Source organism: Gymnoscopelus microlampas, assembly GCF_963454915.1.
Source record: "Gymnoscopelus microlampas genome assembly, chromosome: 10".
Lineage (NCBI taxonomy): Eukaryota > Metazoa > Chordata > Actinopteri > Myctophiformes > Myctophidae > Gymnoscopelus > Gymnoscopelus microlampas.
In genome coordinates this window covers 15,299,491-15,317,694 of record NC_139947.1, presented here as the reverse complement: position 1 = coordinate 15,317,694, position 18,204 = coordinate 15,299,491, and the positions used below count along the sequence as shown (strand labels likewise).

At 40.3% G+C, this 18,204-nt stretch overlaps 1 protein-coding gene across 1 annotated transcript; it reads left to right on the top strand.

Moving 5' to 3' along the window:
* The first annotated feature begins 7,528 nt into the window (after positions 1-7,528).
* Positions 7,529-16,339, top strand: lemd1 (LEM domain containing 1). Its single transcript, XM_084068628.1, has 6 exons — positions 7,529-7,890; positions 10,869-10,959; positions 11,473-11,607; positions 12,473-12,534; positions 15,396-15,487; positions 15,844-16,339. The coding sequence occupies exons 1-6, from the start codon at positions 7,675-7,677 to the stop codon at positions 16,160-16,162; spliced, it is 915 nt and encodes a 304-aa protein (XP_083924754.1). The 5' UTR covers positions 7,529-7,674; the 3' UTR covers positions 16,163-16,339.
* The last annotated feature ends 1,865 nt before the right edge of the window (positions 16,340-18,204 follow it).

The window sequence follows — 18,204 nt, the reverse complement described above, 5'->3', positions numbered from 1 at the left end:
TATTCTTGTATTAACATGCTCTGCCATACAGATTGGTTATAGCCTTTTATTCATGAAAATGAGTCCAGGATAGTCGCTTTAAAACTATATGATTTATGAACCACTACATCCTATATCATGTTAACCACTTGAACCCCAGCATCCATATTCTGGGGCGAACCGATCTACAAGCTCACAACGCGTTGTGAGCTTGCAGATCGGCTATTTTTGTCTAAGAGATTTGGTGTTGTTGACAGAAAAAAGCGTCCCAAGTACAGAGCCAACTCAGGTCCAGTTTACAAAGTCTAGAGGGTTTAAGTGGTTAATAAGAATCTTTATTGTCTTATTGTTAACCACGTGAACATTCGGCAAAAATAAATCTATTTTTGGTGTAGAGGAAGAAAAAAAATCTACCAAGTATAGTCCAGTCAACGAAGTATATTTAGGGTTTAAGTGGTTAAGAGAAAAGATATGGATAGAAATGTAGAAGTTGTGTCTTTAATCTTACATTTCCACAATAGCCTACCTTGTTTTGACTCTACGGCTGGGCACAGGTGGATAAGAAGTGAAGCGTACATGTAAATGCTCTCAGTAGTGGACAGTTGCTGTAGTACTACAGGAAGCTTTGTGCGCTGGTAGAGAGAGAGAGAGAGAGAGAGAGAGAGAGAGAGAGAGAAAAAAAAGTCAGGTTCGTCTCAATGGGGCTTTTGTTGTTGGAGGCAGCAAAACAGTGAGTGACAAATACCTGCTGGCCCCTCTGTGTCTCAAATACCTCAGCTCTGAACTCCATACAATGTCAACAACTACCTCCTCTGTCCTCCTCTCCGTCCACAAGTATCTCGCTGTTTCCATGTTTTTGTGAAGGCTACTGTGTTCTGGGGAGGGAGGCATCTGGCTCGGCGGGTTTTGGCCGGAGTACAGTAGCGATGGTACAGTATCTCTACACCAGTAGTTCTCAGAACTTTTTCGTGCCAACGACCCCCAAATTGATATGCATTTGGCCGCGGACCGCCATCTGAAAATGGTTCGTGTCAAGGACCCCCAGAAGAGAAGATTTGTGTTAAAACATTTTTAATTATTCAACGTTTTTCACAACACTTTGCAAAACAAAATGTGCAGATGTACAAGTACAAGAGCTTGAATATCTGCCATTTTTGAATAGCAAATGTATAAATGGATAAAGTGGTTAAAATCATTGTGATGCTGTATTAACACATTTTGCTGGGGACCCCCTGGATCTGCGCATTTTAAGCTTGTAGATCTGATCATTTCCTGCAAAGGTTTTTGGGAACCCCTGCATTTAACTCTGAAGAGTGCACAAATGGAACCAAATGGATGCTTACGGGGTCCATTTGCTTCCATTTCGACCCTCGTCAGAGTTAAGTGAACACTGAGGATTTACTGTGTCGAAATTATCTCGGCAAGTGGCCAATGACCGTTCTCATTTGTTCTTTAAAAAGAAGTTACAGTGGAATGTGAATGAACTATTATAATGAAACACATTATACTGAAACAGACTGTAATGAAGCCATCCTTCATAATATGATAATATCATATCTTTGGTTAATGTAAACTGAGAACGAGTTGATTGAATGGCGCCCAATATTGCTGTAATGAAAAATATTGTAAGCACGTCTTGAATGGTTGATTATACTGTATGGGCCCAAGACAATCTGCATTGAAAGTTTGCAATTACTACTCTCATATCCATCTTCCCAAACATTTTGTTCATTAGCATATTCTAGTGAGATTTTTTAGGCTGATGAATTAAATAAAAGGCTAAAGTAATTAAGTCCTTTGCAGAAAAGGAGACGACTTTCCCTGAATACATAAGACAGAGTTTACATAACCCGTCTTGAATTCAATTACAAAACCCTTTGATTAATGCTCCACCTTCCCATCATAAATATTGATTTAAGGCTGCAATTTTAATCAAATATTATTATTTTAATAGCCTTGGGAATTGGATGGCTTGTGGATGGATTAGATTAGTGCTCTGTTAATTCTGTTTGAGTTGGTAGTGTTAAAAATAGATTCTTATTCCCCCAGGAATCATGAGATACTATAATTTCATTCCCTCCGTGTAGGTTTCAGATGAACAGTTGAACACCACCATGTCCTCTAGTTAATTATTCATGTAGATGGGAGTTTTAAACTGTGAATACAATCTGCTACCTCTCTCCTGCTAGGGCCGACTAATGTCGATATTGTATCAATATTTTGATATGAGAATAGATGTCGTGTGGGATTTCGCCTATCGCAATTAGGGTTGTCCGATATTGGCTTTTTTACCGATAACCGATATACCGATATTGTCCAACTCTTAATTACCGATACCGATATCAACCGATACCGATATATGCGGGGATTATTGTGATTAGGGTAAGCTCAAATTTCATATCACACACACCATATACAGTGAGAACTCCTGTAACTTATTTATAAAGCAAAAAAAAAAAAAACATTTTTTTTTTTCCAAAAACCGATACCGATATTTTCCCGATATCAATTTTTATGCTAATATCGGCCGATAATATCGGGAGGCCGATAATATCGGACATCCCTAATCGCAATGTTATATGGCAAAAGCGTGGTTTTAAATCACTTCCAAGTTTTATGTTATACTTTCAAAAATTGCCAAACAATAGCAAAAATAGCAGATCCACAAGCTCACGCACGTTTTTTGCTATTGTTTATGATTTTTGACAAATTAAGAAGAACATGTATGTTTTCGTCACAATATCAGTACAGGTTACCAGTGATATTTGATTTTGTTTTGCTCAGCCCTGCTATTTCTGTATTGTCCTTGCATTCATTGTGATGTTCTTGGAGTAACCATCTTTTCTCAAGCTGTATTAACGTTATTGACTGCATATTTGTGTCAGTTTCTTTATCAATTTGCTACTGTTTGTGTTTGTTATCCCACAACTGTGTCCTATGGCTTTCTATTCCTATGTGATTTCTGTCTAACATGTCACGTAGGGTTTAAAGCCATTGGGTGCAGAGTGGACGATCGACCAAGGACACACTGTTGGCACGCTATTTATCTAGATCTGAAGAAAACACATTTGATGTCAGCAGTTTGAACATCGCTGGAATCTTTTTTTTTCTTAACATAGATGAATCTGTCCCTATAACCTAATAGCATGTTGTTCTCACCAATTTTCACCAATGTCTCACCAAGGTTCTCTTCAGTTACTGTTATTCTTGCCCTGCACATTCAACACAATGCGTATTGAATGTGCAGATGTGTATTACTTCAATTAAATGTGTAAAATGCTACTCAATGAAATTGTACAAAAGCATAGAATACTGTAGTTCATTTCCCATTGAGACCTAACACTGATTAACTGCTTAAACGGCCCTGGAAAATGCCTGCCAGGTGAAAGCACTCAGACAAACTACAGCGGAAATATATGTCAGTAACTGCAGGACGAGGTTAGAGTTGAGATGAGGTTATTTCCTAATAGTTGTACGATAATCTATATCATTCTGTGTTTCTAAAAGAAACAGTTAACCATTTCAACCCTAAACTTTGTTGACCGGAGTCTCCCAGGGCTCTATACTGGGCCCCCTTCAGTTTTTTTGCTCTAGACTAAATATCTTTGCAGAAAATAGCCGATCTACAAGCTCAAAACGCATCTTAGATCTGCTATTTTCACTGAATGTTTGCCCAAGAATATGCTAGCTTTCAAGTGATTAATATTATTATGAACCACTTCAAAATGATGAACCCCATTTCTAAAATAGCCGATCTATAAGCTCAAAACGCAGTGTGACACGTGAGCTTGTAGATCGGCTATTTTCATATATTTTTTTAATAATTACTTTTGCCAACAACATTGATTATTTTATTAAAATCGATTAGCTTTCAAGTTCAAATAGCTGTTGCCCCCATACATCAATTACTAATACCAGTATGAGTAATGGATATGAAACCATTTCTTTAGATGAATAGTTGGTATGAGTGACTGTCAGTGTGACATGTTGGAACAGACAGATTTATAAATAATTTGCCCCGCTTCGCTGATGAATTGTTTTTGTTTATTTATTCACAGTGCAGTGGTTTTGCGTTTTAGGTTTTAATTTGGCTGCGGCACAGCAAAAGTGTTAATTAAACTCTGGAAGGCTAAAACATTTAGCTGCCAAACCCCTGGTAATGATGCTGGGGGGAAAACAACACCCAAAGGCTGAAAGGAAAAACAAAACAAAGGTATAATGTCATTCTCTCTAGTGTTAATTACCTACTTTCTGTCACTGTTGAGTTTGCTGTCAATGTTGGGACAACATGCACTAAATACCCCCTCTGACAACCAGCTGTCATTTCCTTCAGGGTGAAGTCATTTTAATTACAGTCAACAATGACATTCTCTGAACAGCAATTTATGTGACTGGACTAAAAGTTTGTTCAAATTAAAACAATATGCAGACTCAGAAATTATGAAAGTCAATTAAAGTTACAATCCAGGACTTTGAATGAACACAATTTTATTTTAACCGATCTGTATGCTAGTATGCTAACCATAATGAACCCTATAGCGTCCCTATTCTGGGGTGAACATTGGCCGAAAATAGTCGATCTACAAGCTCACAACGCGTTGTAGATTGTCTATTTTCGGGGAAGAGATTTGGGATAGAGGGAAAAAAGGAACTGACCTAGTATAGAGCCCTGAGGGACCCTGGTCAACTAAATATCTAGGGTTTAAGTGGTTAATACCATATAACTAATAGAACATCCGCAGTAGTTGGAGGTGGTCTCCCATGAGACATTTAGACTCTGCTGTCGGGTAGAACACCTACAATGTCAATAAAGTGATTTGAAGCAGTCACACCGGATTGGACACTATCTTAATTGTATAGTTCAGATATTGTTGCAATGACCCATCTCTGACGGGAGAGACAACGGACATAATACTTACAGATTGCAGCTTTAACACAAATGCAGATATTTAAAATTAAGGGTGCAACAGTTAATCACACTAATCGATGTAATGTAATCAATTATAAAAAATATATAATTGATCATCAATTAAAAAATTATACTGATCAATTTAGTCAAATATAAAAAATAAATGTGTTTTTTTTTCCTGCATTGATTCATTGACATAACAAAAATCAAAAAACGTGCTTCTCGATTAATCGCTTAGAAAATAATCAATAAGCATAGTAACACCCTACCAACTCTTCAGTGGGAATGGATGAACTCGGCATGTTTCATAGCAATCAGCTGACTAGATTGTGAGATCTTGTATGCAAGTGGAAGTTTTATTGGCCTAATTGAGGTGCCAGAGCGAAGGCCACAGGGTCACCATAATCAGTAGCGGTCATGAAGGTACACAGCAACTTCTATATAGCAAACCCCCTAGAAGTTCTGAGATTTCTAGTTTGGGACCTGTCAATACTGACCTGAACAAAATGTATTTCCCTTGTCGACAATACAAGACATCTAATGTAATTGTGCAAATTCCAACATTTTGAAAGGCCCAATGGAAAAGTGCGAGACCACTGGATACCTTACCTTAGACTAGCATGAACAAGAAAAATGTTTACAGCCTTCAAGCAATGATTATAATAATTATGTTGCCCTGTAGCAGTGTTGAACTGTAGACAACACTGTTACAATTACAACCCTCCCTAATGAGTCATTTAATCCTTTGCTCATGAGTGACCGTGATAAGAGTTTAACACTCACAATATGCATTTACTAAACCACCCCATCAATATTATATTTATACTAATCTCTCAAGACAGATTCAGCTCGGCAAATCAAACGAATGGGTTCCCAGATTGTAGGCTATTTATACAGACACACCTGATTAGATCCCGTCCTTCTCCGGCATAAGAAGCTGTCACAAGCACATCCAACCATGCACCCCTGAAAACTCTTTCATATCAGTCCGAACAAACAGCGAACACCAGACTTATATTAATCTAGTCAAGTCACATTTTTGGCATTTGTCTGTTAAAATTGTCAGTAATTTGACTGATGACACACACAAAAAAAATACTAATAATAATGTAGAGTGAAAACCAGACCAAATTGTTTTACAGTGTCATCAGAATGTTGTGTAAAGGATCATTTATGAATTAATTGGGGTGTGTGTGTGTGTGTGTGTGTGTGTGTGTGTGTGTGTGTGTGTGTGTGTGTGTGTGTGTGTGTGTGTGTGTGTGTGTGTGTGTGTGTGTGTGTGTGTGTGTGTGTGTTTACAGGCCTACCTTTGCATCACTGGTTGTTGGGGTGTGTGTGTCCAAGCATCTGCAGCCAAGACATGAAAGAATGCTGCCACTCCTGCACGCTCCACCAGGTGGCGCAGCTGCAAAGAGTATGTGCAGCATTTCCAATCAACGGTACACGTGCGACCAGCTGCGTCACACACGAGGTTCGACCACCTGGGCAGCCGCAGACACGTTTGTTGGAAGGTAATGCTGCTGTTATCAAATGCTACCAGTGGTGGAAAAAGTACTCATATGTTTTACTTGAATCTGTTTACCTGTGTTTTAAAAGTAAATTAAACCCGAACAAGAACAAAAATGGGTAATATGGACACTATCCTAAACTCATTAGCCTTGTTGCAAGCTAGCAAAGCTAGGCACCTACGCATCAACATATCTCAAAGAGAAAGACATTATTATTAATGAATTACACAAAAGCATTTTAATCCGACCAGTGGCCATTTTCTCAGAATTTTCTCCTACGCGACCCTATTGGTTGGGAGGTGTACTGCACTCTGATACATTATAACTCTGAAAAAATGGCCGCCAATAGGAGTAAAATGTTTTTTTATCGAACAATAAGGTAGCGCCATGACCGTCATGATATGACAGTCATGTTTCAGGGCTATGAATACGCAGGACCTGAGGACCACTATGGAAAAAACAAACCCCTACAGGGCTTTTTGTGTTAGCCTTTTAACTTTTACATTGTGTCAACCATACCTCTGTAACTGTTAATAAAGTAATCAATCAATTGGGGAAATTGGTGCTCTGATATTTCCAGTGGTGGAAAGTAACTATGTACTCAAGTACTGTAGTACATTTTTTACTTTACTGGAGTATTTCCAATTTTCTGTACTTTTACTTCTACTCCACTACATATCAGAGGCAAATATTGTACATTTATTTGAAAACTTAGTTCGCCTATACTCGTTACTTTGTAGATTTTGATTATTATAACAAAATATTACCCACTTCATTTCGGGCATTTGAAAATAGCAGATCTACAAGTTCACAACGTTGTATACCTGCTTGTATACCTGCTATTTTCAAAGGATTTTATACATTTGAAAACTTGTGAAATAGGACATTCTGCATAATGAGTACTTTCTGCTTTTGGTACTTACTCAAGTACATTTTGAATTCCGTACTCTTACTTAGTAACAGCATTTCCACATTGCGGTATTGATACTTTTACTTGAGTAAACATTTGAGTACTTTTTCCACCACACACACACACACACACACACACACACACACACACCCACCCACCCATGGTGATTGTTAGTGGAAGCAGCTGTTCTCAGTCTCCGCTCAGAGTTGTGTGTGACAGTCAGGACAAGGCTAGTTATTGTAGTTACTTTGACAGTGAAGCACGTGGTTCTTCGCGGATATTTGGAGCAGTACTGTTCCACTTAAATTGCAGCTTTTGCCCGTACTTTCGGCTATACTTTGGAATTATATTTCGTCGTCGTCATCATCATGCCGGTGTTTGTGGAGGATCCCAGCCAGTTGTCAAAGTCTAGACTGAAGTCGGACCTGGTCGCGCACAACGTCGCGTTGCCCTCTGATGACAGCAAGAAGCAGGTTTATGTGGAGCTGCATTTGAAACACATTGATCACACAAGTACTGCCGATTTCTCCAGCGATGAGGAGGAGGACCTGGCAACCCCAGATGACGATGTCGTCGCTGTCACTGTGAGTTATTTAGCCCGTCAGCCGTGCTTGATTCAACTAACACAGTTGTGGGAAAAGTACAAAAAAAATCAATAATCAATACTGCAATGTGGAAGTACTCTAGTAAAAGTAAAAAGTCCGGAATTCAAAGTGTACTATAGTGACAGCACCAAAAGTATTGGCATCAAAATGTACTAAAAGTACTCGTTATGCAGAGTGTCCTATTTCACAAGTTTTCAAATGTATAAAAATCGTTTGAAAATAGCAGATCTACAAGCTCACAATGTGTTGGCATGTGAGCTTGTAGATCGGATATTTTCAAATGGCCTAAATGTATAAGGCTGTAATGTATTTTTATAATACAAATCTACAAAGCAAAGTTTTCAAAACATCATTGGAACAGTGGAGTAAAAGTACAGTATTTGCCTCTGAGATGTAGTGGATTAAAAGTATTGTAAATACTCAAGTAAAGTACAAATACCTAAGAAATTGTACTTAAGTACAGTTACTTAGTTATTGATGCAATGCTGGTGGATTTCTTTTTTTTGTCTCTGCAACCGACTGCAATATGATTTAAGTCCAATCTAGACCACCTAATTGTAGCCTGTATAAACTTTTAAGGCACTTTGCAATTCAAACAATCCTGCCTAAAGAATGATCACCAAGTTAGTCTTGCTATTTAAACTTCGAACATTTTTGCCTCTGTGACCTGGCCAAAATAGACACCAGGTTGAAAGTAGTAATGAAAGGAATATTGCACCATGTACATTAATGCTACTAAAGAGGGATTAAGCCTTAAGGCCAGTCCACACCAGTGCAACTCCTTGCAACATGCAACTCCTTGCAACATGCAACTCCTTGCTACCATTATCCCCCATGGCAGTTGCAAAGAGTTGCACTGGTGTGGACTGGCCTTAAAACTGTTTTGTTGCAAGGAGTTGCAACTTGCATTGCTACGGTCTGGCCACAAGCCTGATTTAGTAGTTTTCAGGTTAAATTATAGCAGAAAACATGTAGTCTGCATAACGCTGACATTACAGTACAAATTGACGGATTAAAGTAACCCAGCTGCAGCTAATGAGAGGAGAGCCTGTGTCTGAATGTTTTGAATATGCAAGCATTTACATAACATACAGAGGGAATGGTGTACACATTGCCTCTGTATGTTATGTAAATGTACCACACCCGTTATTAATTTGATATGCTGCATTGCTTAGCTACTTGGCTGCCATGTTTTTTTTTTCTTTTCTTTTTTACCATTCTGTAGTTTTTAACCTGAACTTGAAAACAAACTACATCAGACGATGGGTTTCCTGCCCCTTGCTGTCCAGGTTGATGTTCTGGCAACTGTTGTGAATGTGAATGAATGCATTTTGAACTGATACCCTGCAAGGTCAGCAGCTGTAAAGAGTGCCTGTTGGACAGCAGTGGGAGGGGGGCGTGGTGGGGGGAGGGGGCGGTGGGGGGGTCCTATGGGGGCAGTGCAATCTGGGTCACTTCACACTGACTGGCTGCCACCAGTTGTACAGCTGGTATAGATGTCACTGAGGGACATTTTTGTAGTGAGGGGTTGCCTGCCTGCCTGCCTGGGACATCTTTGCTGCTGCAAGCTCTAAACACCTGCCACTTTTCATTCATTTGTGTCAAGAGGCGGAGCTGAGTCGCCAGCTACTTTGCTGCTCGCTATTTTGATTACTTTGAATAGGAATAAACATTTCATGGCCTGGGGATTCTGCAAACTGCAGCCTCAGAGATATATACAGTAATTATTTTTTGACCTCTTGATTGTTTTAATCAGTTTTTGTGAGCAGTGTATATTGCTCACAAAAACTGCAAAAACAAAAGTGTTGTGGATCAGCTAAGAGAACAAAAGGATCAAAGTGAAAGTGTTAATGTCTTTAAACGGTGTGTGTGTACACACACACACACACACACACACACACACACACACACACACACACACACACACACACACACACACATCTTCCCACATCTCCTCAGAGTGACTGACAGACAACTCCTAGCCTGACACTCAGCCTGAATTTTCATTTAGTTTCACTCCATTATTCAGTCTGAAAGCCCTCTCAGTGCAGCCGTTTTCTGAGATAGGGGCATGGCCAAAGTGGGACTCTTTGGTGATTGGTTCATACTGGATTATCCCGATCCCGATTGGGCCGGGCCGCAGGTCAGATTTTCAATCGAGAAAACCCCGCCTTCTGCAGCGTCACCAGACCCCTGAATGCAAGGCTAGCCAACTCCACCATTCTCCTCCCTTCTGGAGACCAGGTCCTGGGCTGCTGTCCTGGCTGGCACAGAGTTGGCTCTGAGTTTGGGCTGTCTCAGGGGCCTTGGACGGGCTGGGAGGAGGCTCGGCAGCTGGGTCACCAATATTGGCGGCTCCTTGACATGGGTTGACCTGACTATCACTGCGTTGCATCCCCACCTTCAAAATCTGCCGTTGGTTAGGCTCTACTCCTCATCAGGGCCACCTCGCTGCTGTCTTCCCAGCTAATGCACCACTGTGGCAGCCTCACAAGGGGCAGGACAGACAGCAGGGTTTTTGGACCAAAGTTGTCATTCATTTCCAGAGCTCTACAGTTAACATAAATATCCAATCCAGAGGGGAGCAGATGGAACAGTTTGTCATGACTGAGGCTGTCCTTGAGTGTGTGGGGATGGCTGATTTATCCTGTGTGCATCGATTAGCCCGAGCCCAGAGTCTTAATTAGTTTGACTCGTGTGACTGCGTAAATCATCCATCACCAGATCACCACCCACCCTACAACAATGTACTTATGACTATAGATATGGTTGAAAAAAAAGTGTTTGAGAAAACTAGAGTCCACACCACAACATAACTATGGCAAAGGTAACAGATTTTGTTCAAGTTATAGTGCTTGGTATGGACGGCTCTTTATACACACAAATACATAAATAACTTTTCTATCATGCATGCTAACAAATCCGCTACACTGATTTTTATTTTTTTTGTGTTTCAGGAAGAGACAATGCTGGATCCCAGTAGACTAACAGATGATGAGCTCAGGGCAGTGCTGATCAAATATGGGGTTAACGCTGGACCCATTACAGGTGAGATAGATTTCTCTGTGTTGGTCTAAATATATTAATGCAAAATAATTTCAAAAGGTTCCCAACTTTTTCAGCTTGAGACCCAAAAGAGAAATTTAGTTTCTGACCGGGACCCAAACAAATTTTTTTTTTAATCTCAAATGGTATAATAAATAGCTGATCTACAGTACAAGCTGACAACAAGCTTGTAGATTGGCTAATGTCACTGCTTACATTTTTTCACTGCTTTAATTTTGTGTTTCTGTTTTTTTATGAGGAAAATGAGTCATTCACACTGGCAGTTACAAAGATATAGTCTTACATTAATTTTCAATGGAAGCCAGCGACATGAAGATACAGATCTACACCTGACGTTTGTAGCTTTGATTGAATACTTTATTTAGAAATGTGCAGAAAAAAAGGCTGCTACAAAAGCCACAACAGCTACAAATATGCTGTGTAGCTTTGTATCTGCCAGTGTGAACGCAGCATAAACGTGGCTAAAGTATGCTGAGGGCAGTTTGTCTCTGCTAGCCACCACCAGAGCCCTGTACGAGAGGCGGCTGATAAAGGGCCTTCAAGTCGACGTCCAGACCAGCTTGAACGGCACCGCTGATGCTGAGCTGTACTCCGACAGCGAAGAAGAGGTCGACAGGGAAGAGCACTCGAGTACGTCCAAGTAGAAATGTTGTCTGTTCGCCTTGTGTTCTAGTAAAATTATCATAATGTTATGTATGTGTGTATGTATGTGTATATATATGTATACATACACGCAGCATATCGTCGCTTTTTGGTGGAAACCTTGTTTGTCCAAAACCGTTACTTTACAGCAAATTGGTTCCAATGTAGTTATTATTCGCAAGCTTTAGTTAATACTTACTTAACCACTTTGAACTTGGCGTCCCTATTTTTGTTTGTGTTAAAAAGGTTAAAGTACTATATTCTGATAGTAATCATTGCTACAGAGCGTTTGTTCGGTCACAAGGGTCTCTCCAGCTCTTTAGTAAGCAGAATATAGTACATTTTCAGGAGGGTGACACATTTTAAGCCAATCAGGAGAGAGCACTGATGCATTTTCTGTTTAATAAAGAGCTAGAGACATGGGAGACTCATTTTACTGAACAAACACTCTATAGCAATGAGTACTATCAGAACATAGAGTGATTTAACACTTATTTTAACCAAAGTAAATCACTTACCCGACCTTTTAAAATACTTTTTCTATTATTAGGTAGTGAACATTGATGATCTACCTGCTCACGATGCATCACAAAACATAGATTGGCTATTTTAACTACTTTTACGTGACGCTGTCATATGACAAAGTATACGATATAAACACATCTATTTGGTGCGTGTATTTACACAGCATTTTGTATGTATTGTTCATCAATATGCTCTGTCCTGTCCAATTAAACGTATTTTAAATAACAAACATTAAAAAGTGACATATGGAAGTGCAAGGTTTCTGCCGGACAGGAACAATATATAGCTTTACCCTACAATACGTGATTGTATTTTGTATTACTTAAAGTTGCAGAGCAAGCGGTACCAGAACCAGATTCCTCTTTGGACCAGTCACAGCCAGAGAACCCGGTGAGTTATTTCATAATGTCATCTTTTGCTAACAAGCTTTTAATTGTACTGTTTAGGAAACTATTTGCCTAAGTCATTTATCCGTTCTGTGTCTTTATCAAGTCATTTATCCGTTCTGTGTCTATCACTGTCCGTAAGCTTTGTATTTTGATCCTTTACTTTTTAGGTCGCCAGTGACTTGATAAGAAATCTTGCCTGCAGTGCCACTTAGTGGTCATAAGTTGTAACTCCGACTTCTAAACATTTGCAGAGATATCCACTGTCTTCAACATGGCTGTGTACACAAATATATGCACTGTACACATTAGTAGATCTCAATGTACATTTTAAACATCATTAACTGCCATTCATGTTGAAAGTGTGGAAAATACTACAAGACTTTAAAGTAGCTAGGTATAGATAATTTAACATTTTGAAAGTTAGTACGTCATTTGTACTTCAGCCATTTGATCTAAAATTACTGTATTACTCAAAAAGGGCTTTTAACAATAATGTATCACAGCTAACATTGATTAAAAGGCTCAGGTACATTCCGTAACATGTATTGAATAAGGCTAAAACATAAACGATAACTCAAATGTAAAGCAATTTTTCGGTCAAGCCTATTAAAGGAATAGTTCACCAAAGAAATGTCACCCTTTTGCATCCCAGTTGATACATACAGTACAGTGGGTGAAGTTGTCCACACAACACACAGGGAGGTTACCAGCACAAACAACCTGGCAGCAACATTCTCTAAAACAACTGAAGTTATTGATGACCAGGTCTTCATTGTTTTAAAGCATCGAATTACTATACACAGCTCATGCAGTATAATCCATATTTCGACCATTATATAATTAAAATCTTCACTACAGCCAATTGTTTGCAAAGATATTCAGAATTGAGTGGCACATATATATACATATAAGTCTTTTCCACTCGCAGTGCAATTGTTTACCTTCAGAAGATTTGCATTTTACTGTATAGAGCTAATGTTGTCCCTTATTGAACTCTAAATGGCTTCAGCTGTTTCTAAATGGCTTAAGCTGTTTTGGAAAAGCTGCTATGACGTTGTGCTACCAATCTCCCTGTGTGTTTCAACTGGTGAGGAGATCATGTCAAAACCTAATTTATTACTTTAAGCTTAAATGTACTCAACTCATGGTTTTATTTTCACTTTTCATAGGCAGAGTCTTGTTCTCAAAATACTGGCTTTGTTTTCCATGGGTGCTTTTCACACTCATCAAGACTGGTAAATCTCAAAATAATTTCCCATTTCATTTGTTTTGGAAAATTGTTGACTTTTCAGATGAACACGGATGTTTTTGTGTTTTGATTGGATGTCCACTGGCCTACTCTAGCGCTTTAGTAGACCCCCAGAATACAGGGAAGGCAGTGCCAAGAGGAATGCTGGGAATGTTGTGGAGTCATCATCATCACAGAGGATTCAGTCTCCCCACTCACAGATTGCCAGTGGTTTCATTACACCAGTGGTTTCTGTACACCAGCCCTCAGCATTAGAGCCTGGGGTACGCTGAGCCTAGAACCTGTTCCACCTCTCCTCTCAATCTCACACTTAACTGATGTTTAACTGTATAAATTCCATGTACATTTGTAGTTTGTTTCTTCACTGTCAAAATGTGTCTTTTGTGTTTGTCATTGGACTCTCACTGGAACTCACACTAATGCAATGTTTGGGTGGTGAAGTTAAGCAGTGCAAAGTATTGTCACGGTCAACTCATGAAAGACTGGGGTTTAAAACGGGTGCAGATTCTTAAACTTGCAGAATTAAAAAAAGGGAACGTCCGCACTGTCAATGCATTTACATTCCACCTAAGAGAAAATCACTGGTGTATATATTAGGGGTGCAACGGTATTCACGGTTCGATACATTTTCATACAGCAAAAAAGTAGAACTGCCAGAGATTTTCCTTTTTTTTGGGTGGTGGTGAAATTGTCATTTGTAAAGAGCGGCTGTTGAAGTGTCATTAATGCTAACCCCTATACATAGGTTCCATCATGGTCAGGTCTCTCTCCCGCCACCCCACACAGCTTCAGTATCACTGAGATGGTGATGGAGGGAAGTTTTTTTTTTCTCTCCTAAACCCTATATACTTTATTAACCTGGGTCTCCCATGGGTCTATCGTTGCCCCCCTCATTTTGTCACTCTACAATAAATGTCTTTGCTCACAAAGTGTTGCATTGCGATGTGTTGTGAGCTCGTAGCTGGGCTATTTTCACCAAATGTTCACATCTTTTTGGTCAATGTTTGCCTATTATGACATGCCCAGAATAGGGATGCTAGTGTTCAAGTGGTTAAGTGACGTACCCATTGCCTTTTATTGAGCTTTGTAACTTTTCCAGGGCTGTCCTATTTTTCAAGAAATGATCTGGTGTAGAAAAAAGCATTAAAAACGACTAATTATTTCAAAAGTCTTGATGGGCTAAAACCAAACCAACTGATTAATCGATTATTTGACAAAGACAGGACTAGAACATTTCACTACTCGAATGCTAGCTGAGTGACATGACTTTTCGCTCCAATAACAGAAGGAGACTCAGTCATCCTATAACAGTCTACCGTCTCCGTCTCCTGTACTGATCCGTGCTACTCCACATGGGGGGAGAGGGTGGAATCAGAGAAATGTGCAGGTACAACTTGGGACAGGGTGACACCAGGGGTCAGTGTAACTCACAGTTCAGTCAACTATTTACTTTCTACTTACACTTTATGGATTCTACGACAACATGAAGACGGGTCACATTTCCGTATTTCCCACCTGACTGGCTGCACCTCCTGGTTCAGTGGCACATTGGCGGTGACGACTACTATATGCTGTGTGGTCATGTATTAATATTTGTTTGCATCATGTTCTAGGTTCCTGAGAAACCTGTGACTGTTGACGAGCCTGTGACTGAGCTGTCTGCAGATACTGCGCCTGCCGCATACAGCAGTCCACCTGGCTTCATGTAAGTATCCTAAAATCCTTTGTGGGTTTGGGGAATCGCAATCCCTTTATAATTTTTTTGTTTTGTTTTGCAAGTATATTAAAGCAATGTGTTCAACTTTCATGGAACCTTGTGTTGTGTAGCTACTTTCCTCATTCTTTCAGATAAATATTTTTTTCTTTCTCCGGAATACATGATGACGATACGCGCTGTGAGCTTGTAGATCGTCTATTCCCGCCTAATGTTTGCCTATTTTTGCTGAAAGTTTGCCTATTATAACATGCCCAAAATAGGGATACTAGGGTTCATGTGGTTCAATTAGGCACAGATGGATGGATCAATAATAGTTGTCTTTGTCCAATTTTGTCATGTACCAGTGTCACCCGCCGGAGGCCAATCAAGGGAGCTGCAGGGAGACCGGTGACATACAAATACCCAGACACCCTCCCTCTGACACCCGTCAGTCCAACAACGGCGGAGAGACAGGAGCTGGAAGGTCGCCTCGTGCCCATCTGGGTCAGGATTCTGGTCTTTGTCGTCGTGGCGTGCCTCCTCATCCTCATTTACACCTACGTGAACGACGACAACCTGTTTGCGTCCTTGCTGGACAGTTTGAGTCAATGGTCCGAGGAAGAGCGGCTGTTGACGTCGTCGGAGGACACGCCCGTGACAGATCCTATCTCTAGCCAGGGGTAATGCCTGTGTGTAGATCTGCTCAGTTTGGTGCGCGACATAAGGGCGCAAAAGGTCGTTCCACACCAATTTTGGATCAAAACTGTTCATATAGTTGATGCCTCATTCACACAGGTGATGTTTTTATTCACTGTGACACGGTTCAAAAGGTTGAATTACGGCAATCACACAGAAAATGCAGCCAGTCAGTTCCTTTTCTTCTTTTTTTTCAATTGGGTTATGAACTATTTATGTTTTGTATTTGTTTAATAAAGTGTTGATTCATATACTGTAGGCGTGTTTCGTTATGAAATGCATACGTCCGTGATTTCGGGACTATGTAGGTGTGGGGCAGGGTGTGCAACTGCATAATGTCTTAATGAATTATTTGTACAGTGTAGTGTTCTGCATTGCAGGACTAATGCAAAGACTTAATTATTGTGCTTCATATTGGGACGGTATTAGGAAGGTTTTCAAAACATTGACCGTAGGTTAACACTAGTCTTCTCTGCTGATCTAGTCCTGTTGAATTTACATCAGGATGTAGGGCCAAGAACACCCACAAATCCTCCAACGGAGTCCTTGATTACATTACTATGATCCATAAACCATACATAACACCGACCATGACATTTAGGCACTCATTGAATGTTCACAAATGGCACATGGCTGTGACAGCATGACGTCTTTGTTAGTTTTAATCAGACAGTTAGAGCTAAGAAGAGTGGCCTCTTTCCCCCTCAAATTCTGAGACTGCAGGTGGACGTGGTCTCCTGTTAGGTCGTCCTCCTTAGATGTGACACTGCTGCTGCACGTTTGATGCACTCAAAATGCACGTCTCCTCCACGGCCCGTTCCTGGGGGCCAATGGTGAAATAGCAACCGCTGTTTCTTGCAGCTTATGGCTGATATGGATTTAGCCAGCCATCTACTTGCGAACCAGCTCTCGTCTTGGTCTGCTACACCTCCATCATCCTCTGGGTGGTGTGGTTGAGCATCTCCTGCCAGGCAGAGTCAAGTGCCGGTTGTCCTCTTCTAGGAGCCCTCTAGGCTAGTCCAGAAAACCTCTTGTCTTGCATCATCCCATTTCTATCTCATATCTGTTGATGTCATCTGTAGACTGGGTGAGTGTACAGATTCAGGTCACCCGGAATTAGACCACCGATTCTCAACGAGGGGTCTTTGAGGAGGTTGCTGGGGGTCCCCTGGTAAATGATTGATACTGTAGTTAGAAATAGAAACCAAATGGACCCTTACAGGTCTGCAACTCAGAGTTTACACGTGTGAACTCTCAGATTTAAATTAACACTGAGGATTGTACCGTGTAGATTGGGTTCCCAAAGACAAAAGAAAATCTAACAAATCGGGGTCCATGGCCTAATTCATATAAAAATGGGTGTCTTTGAAATTAAAAGGGTTGACTGAAGGGTTGATAAAGCAGCACACAGCAGTACAACAGCCGTAACAGAAGATGACAGACCTTAGTACACACTCAGGCCTATAGCGACGCCTGTTGGCTTATCTTATACAATTAGTCCTTCAGTAATGCTCATAAGATGGCACCATTTCTTTCTACTTGCTCTGCGTCTCGGAGAAGGGCTGTGGGCAGTTCCGTAACCTGCCTAGCAGTGAGCGACATTATCAGTAAAAAGGTTTGGTCATTTCAAACTAGATATCAAACTTTTTCTTATTAATGCAAGAACGATGGCTTCTATTTCAGCATGCTAAACTTCGAGGAAGAGAAGTTGTTCTCTAATGTTTCATGAAGCATTGCCATAGTACAGTCTGTGCTAGTGATGTGCGGGTCGGGTTATTTCATGACCCGCCCCGGAACCCAACCCGCCTTGCGAACCCATGTATAAATCTATGGCTCAACCCGCCCCACGGTGGGGAAAAAAAGATAATCACCATAATAGCTCAGATTTATATAGCGCTCTTGTAAGTACCCAAAGTCGCTTTAAATGTCTTCAGTAGCACAACATTGTCATGGGCTAAATAAACAAGCATGTTGTTAAAAATAGTTTTGTTTTTTTTATGCGTGTGAGCGGCTGACCTATCCTTGTTTCT

Excerpts from the sequence above, each read along its gene's own strand:
- lemd1 (XM_084068628.1), top strand. The coding sequence starts at position 7,675 with ATGCCGGTGTTTGTGGAGGATCCCAGCCAGTTGTCAAAGTCTAGACTG. Across the intron at positions 7,891-10,868 it reads ACGATGTCGTCGCTGTCACT|GAAGAGACAATGCTGGATCC; the intron begins GTGAGTTATTTA and ends TTTGTGTTTCAG. Across the intron at positions 11,608-12,472 it reads CGACAGGGAAGAGCACTCGA|TTGCAGAGCAAGCGGTACCA; the intron begins GTACGTCCAAGT and ends TATTACTTAAAG.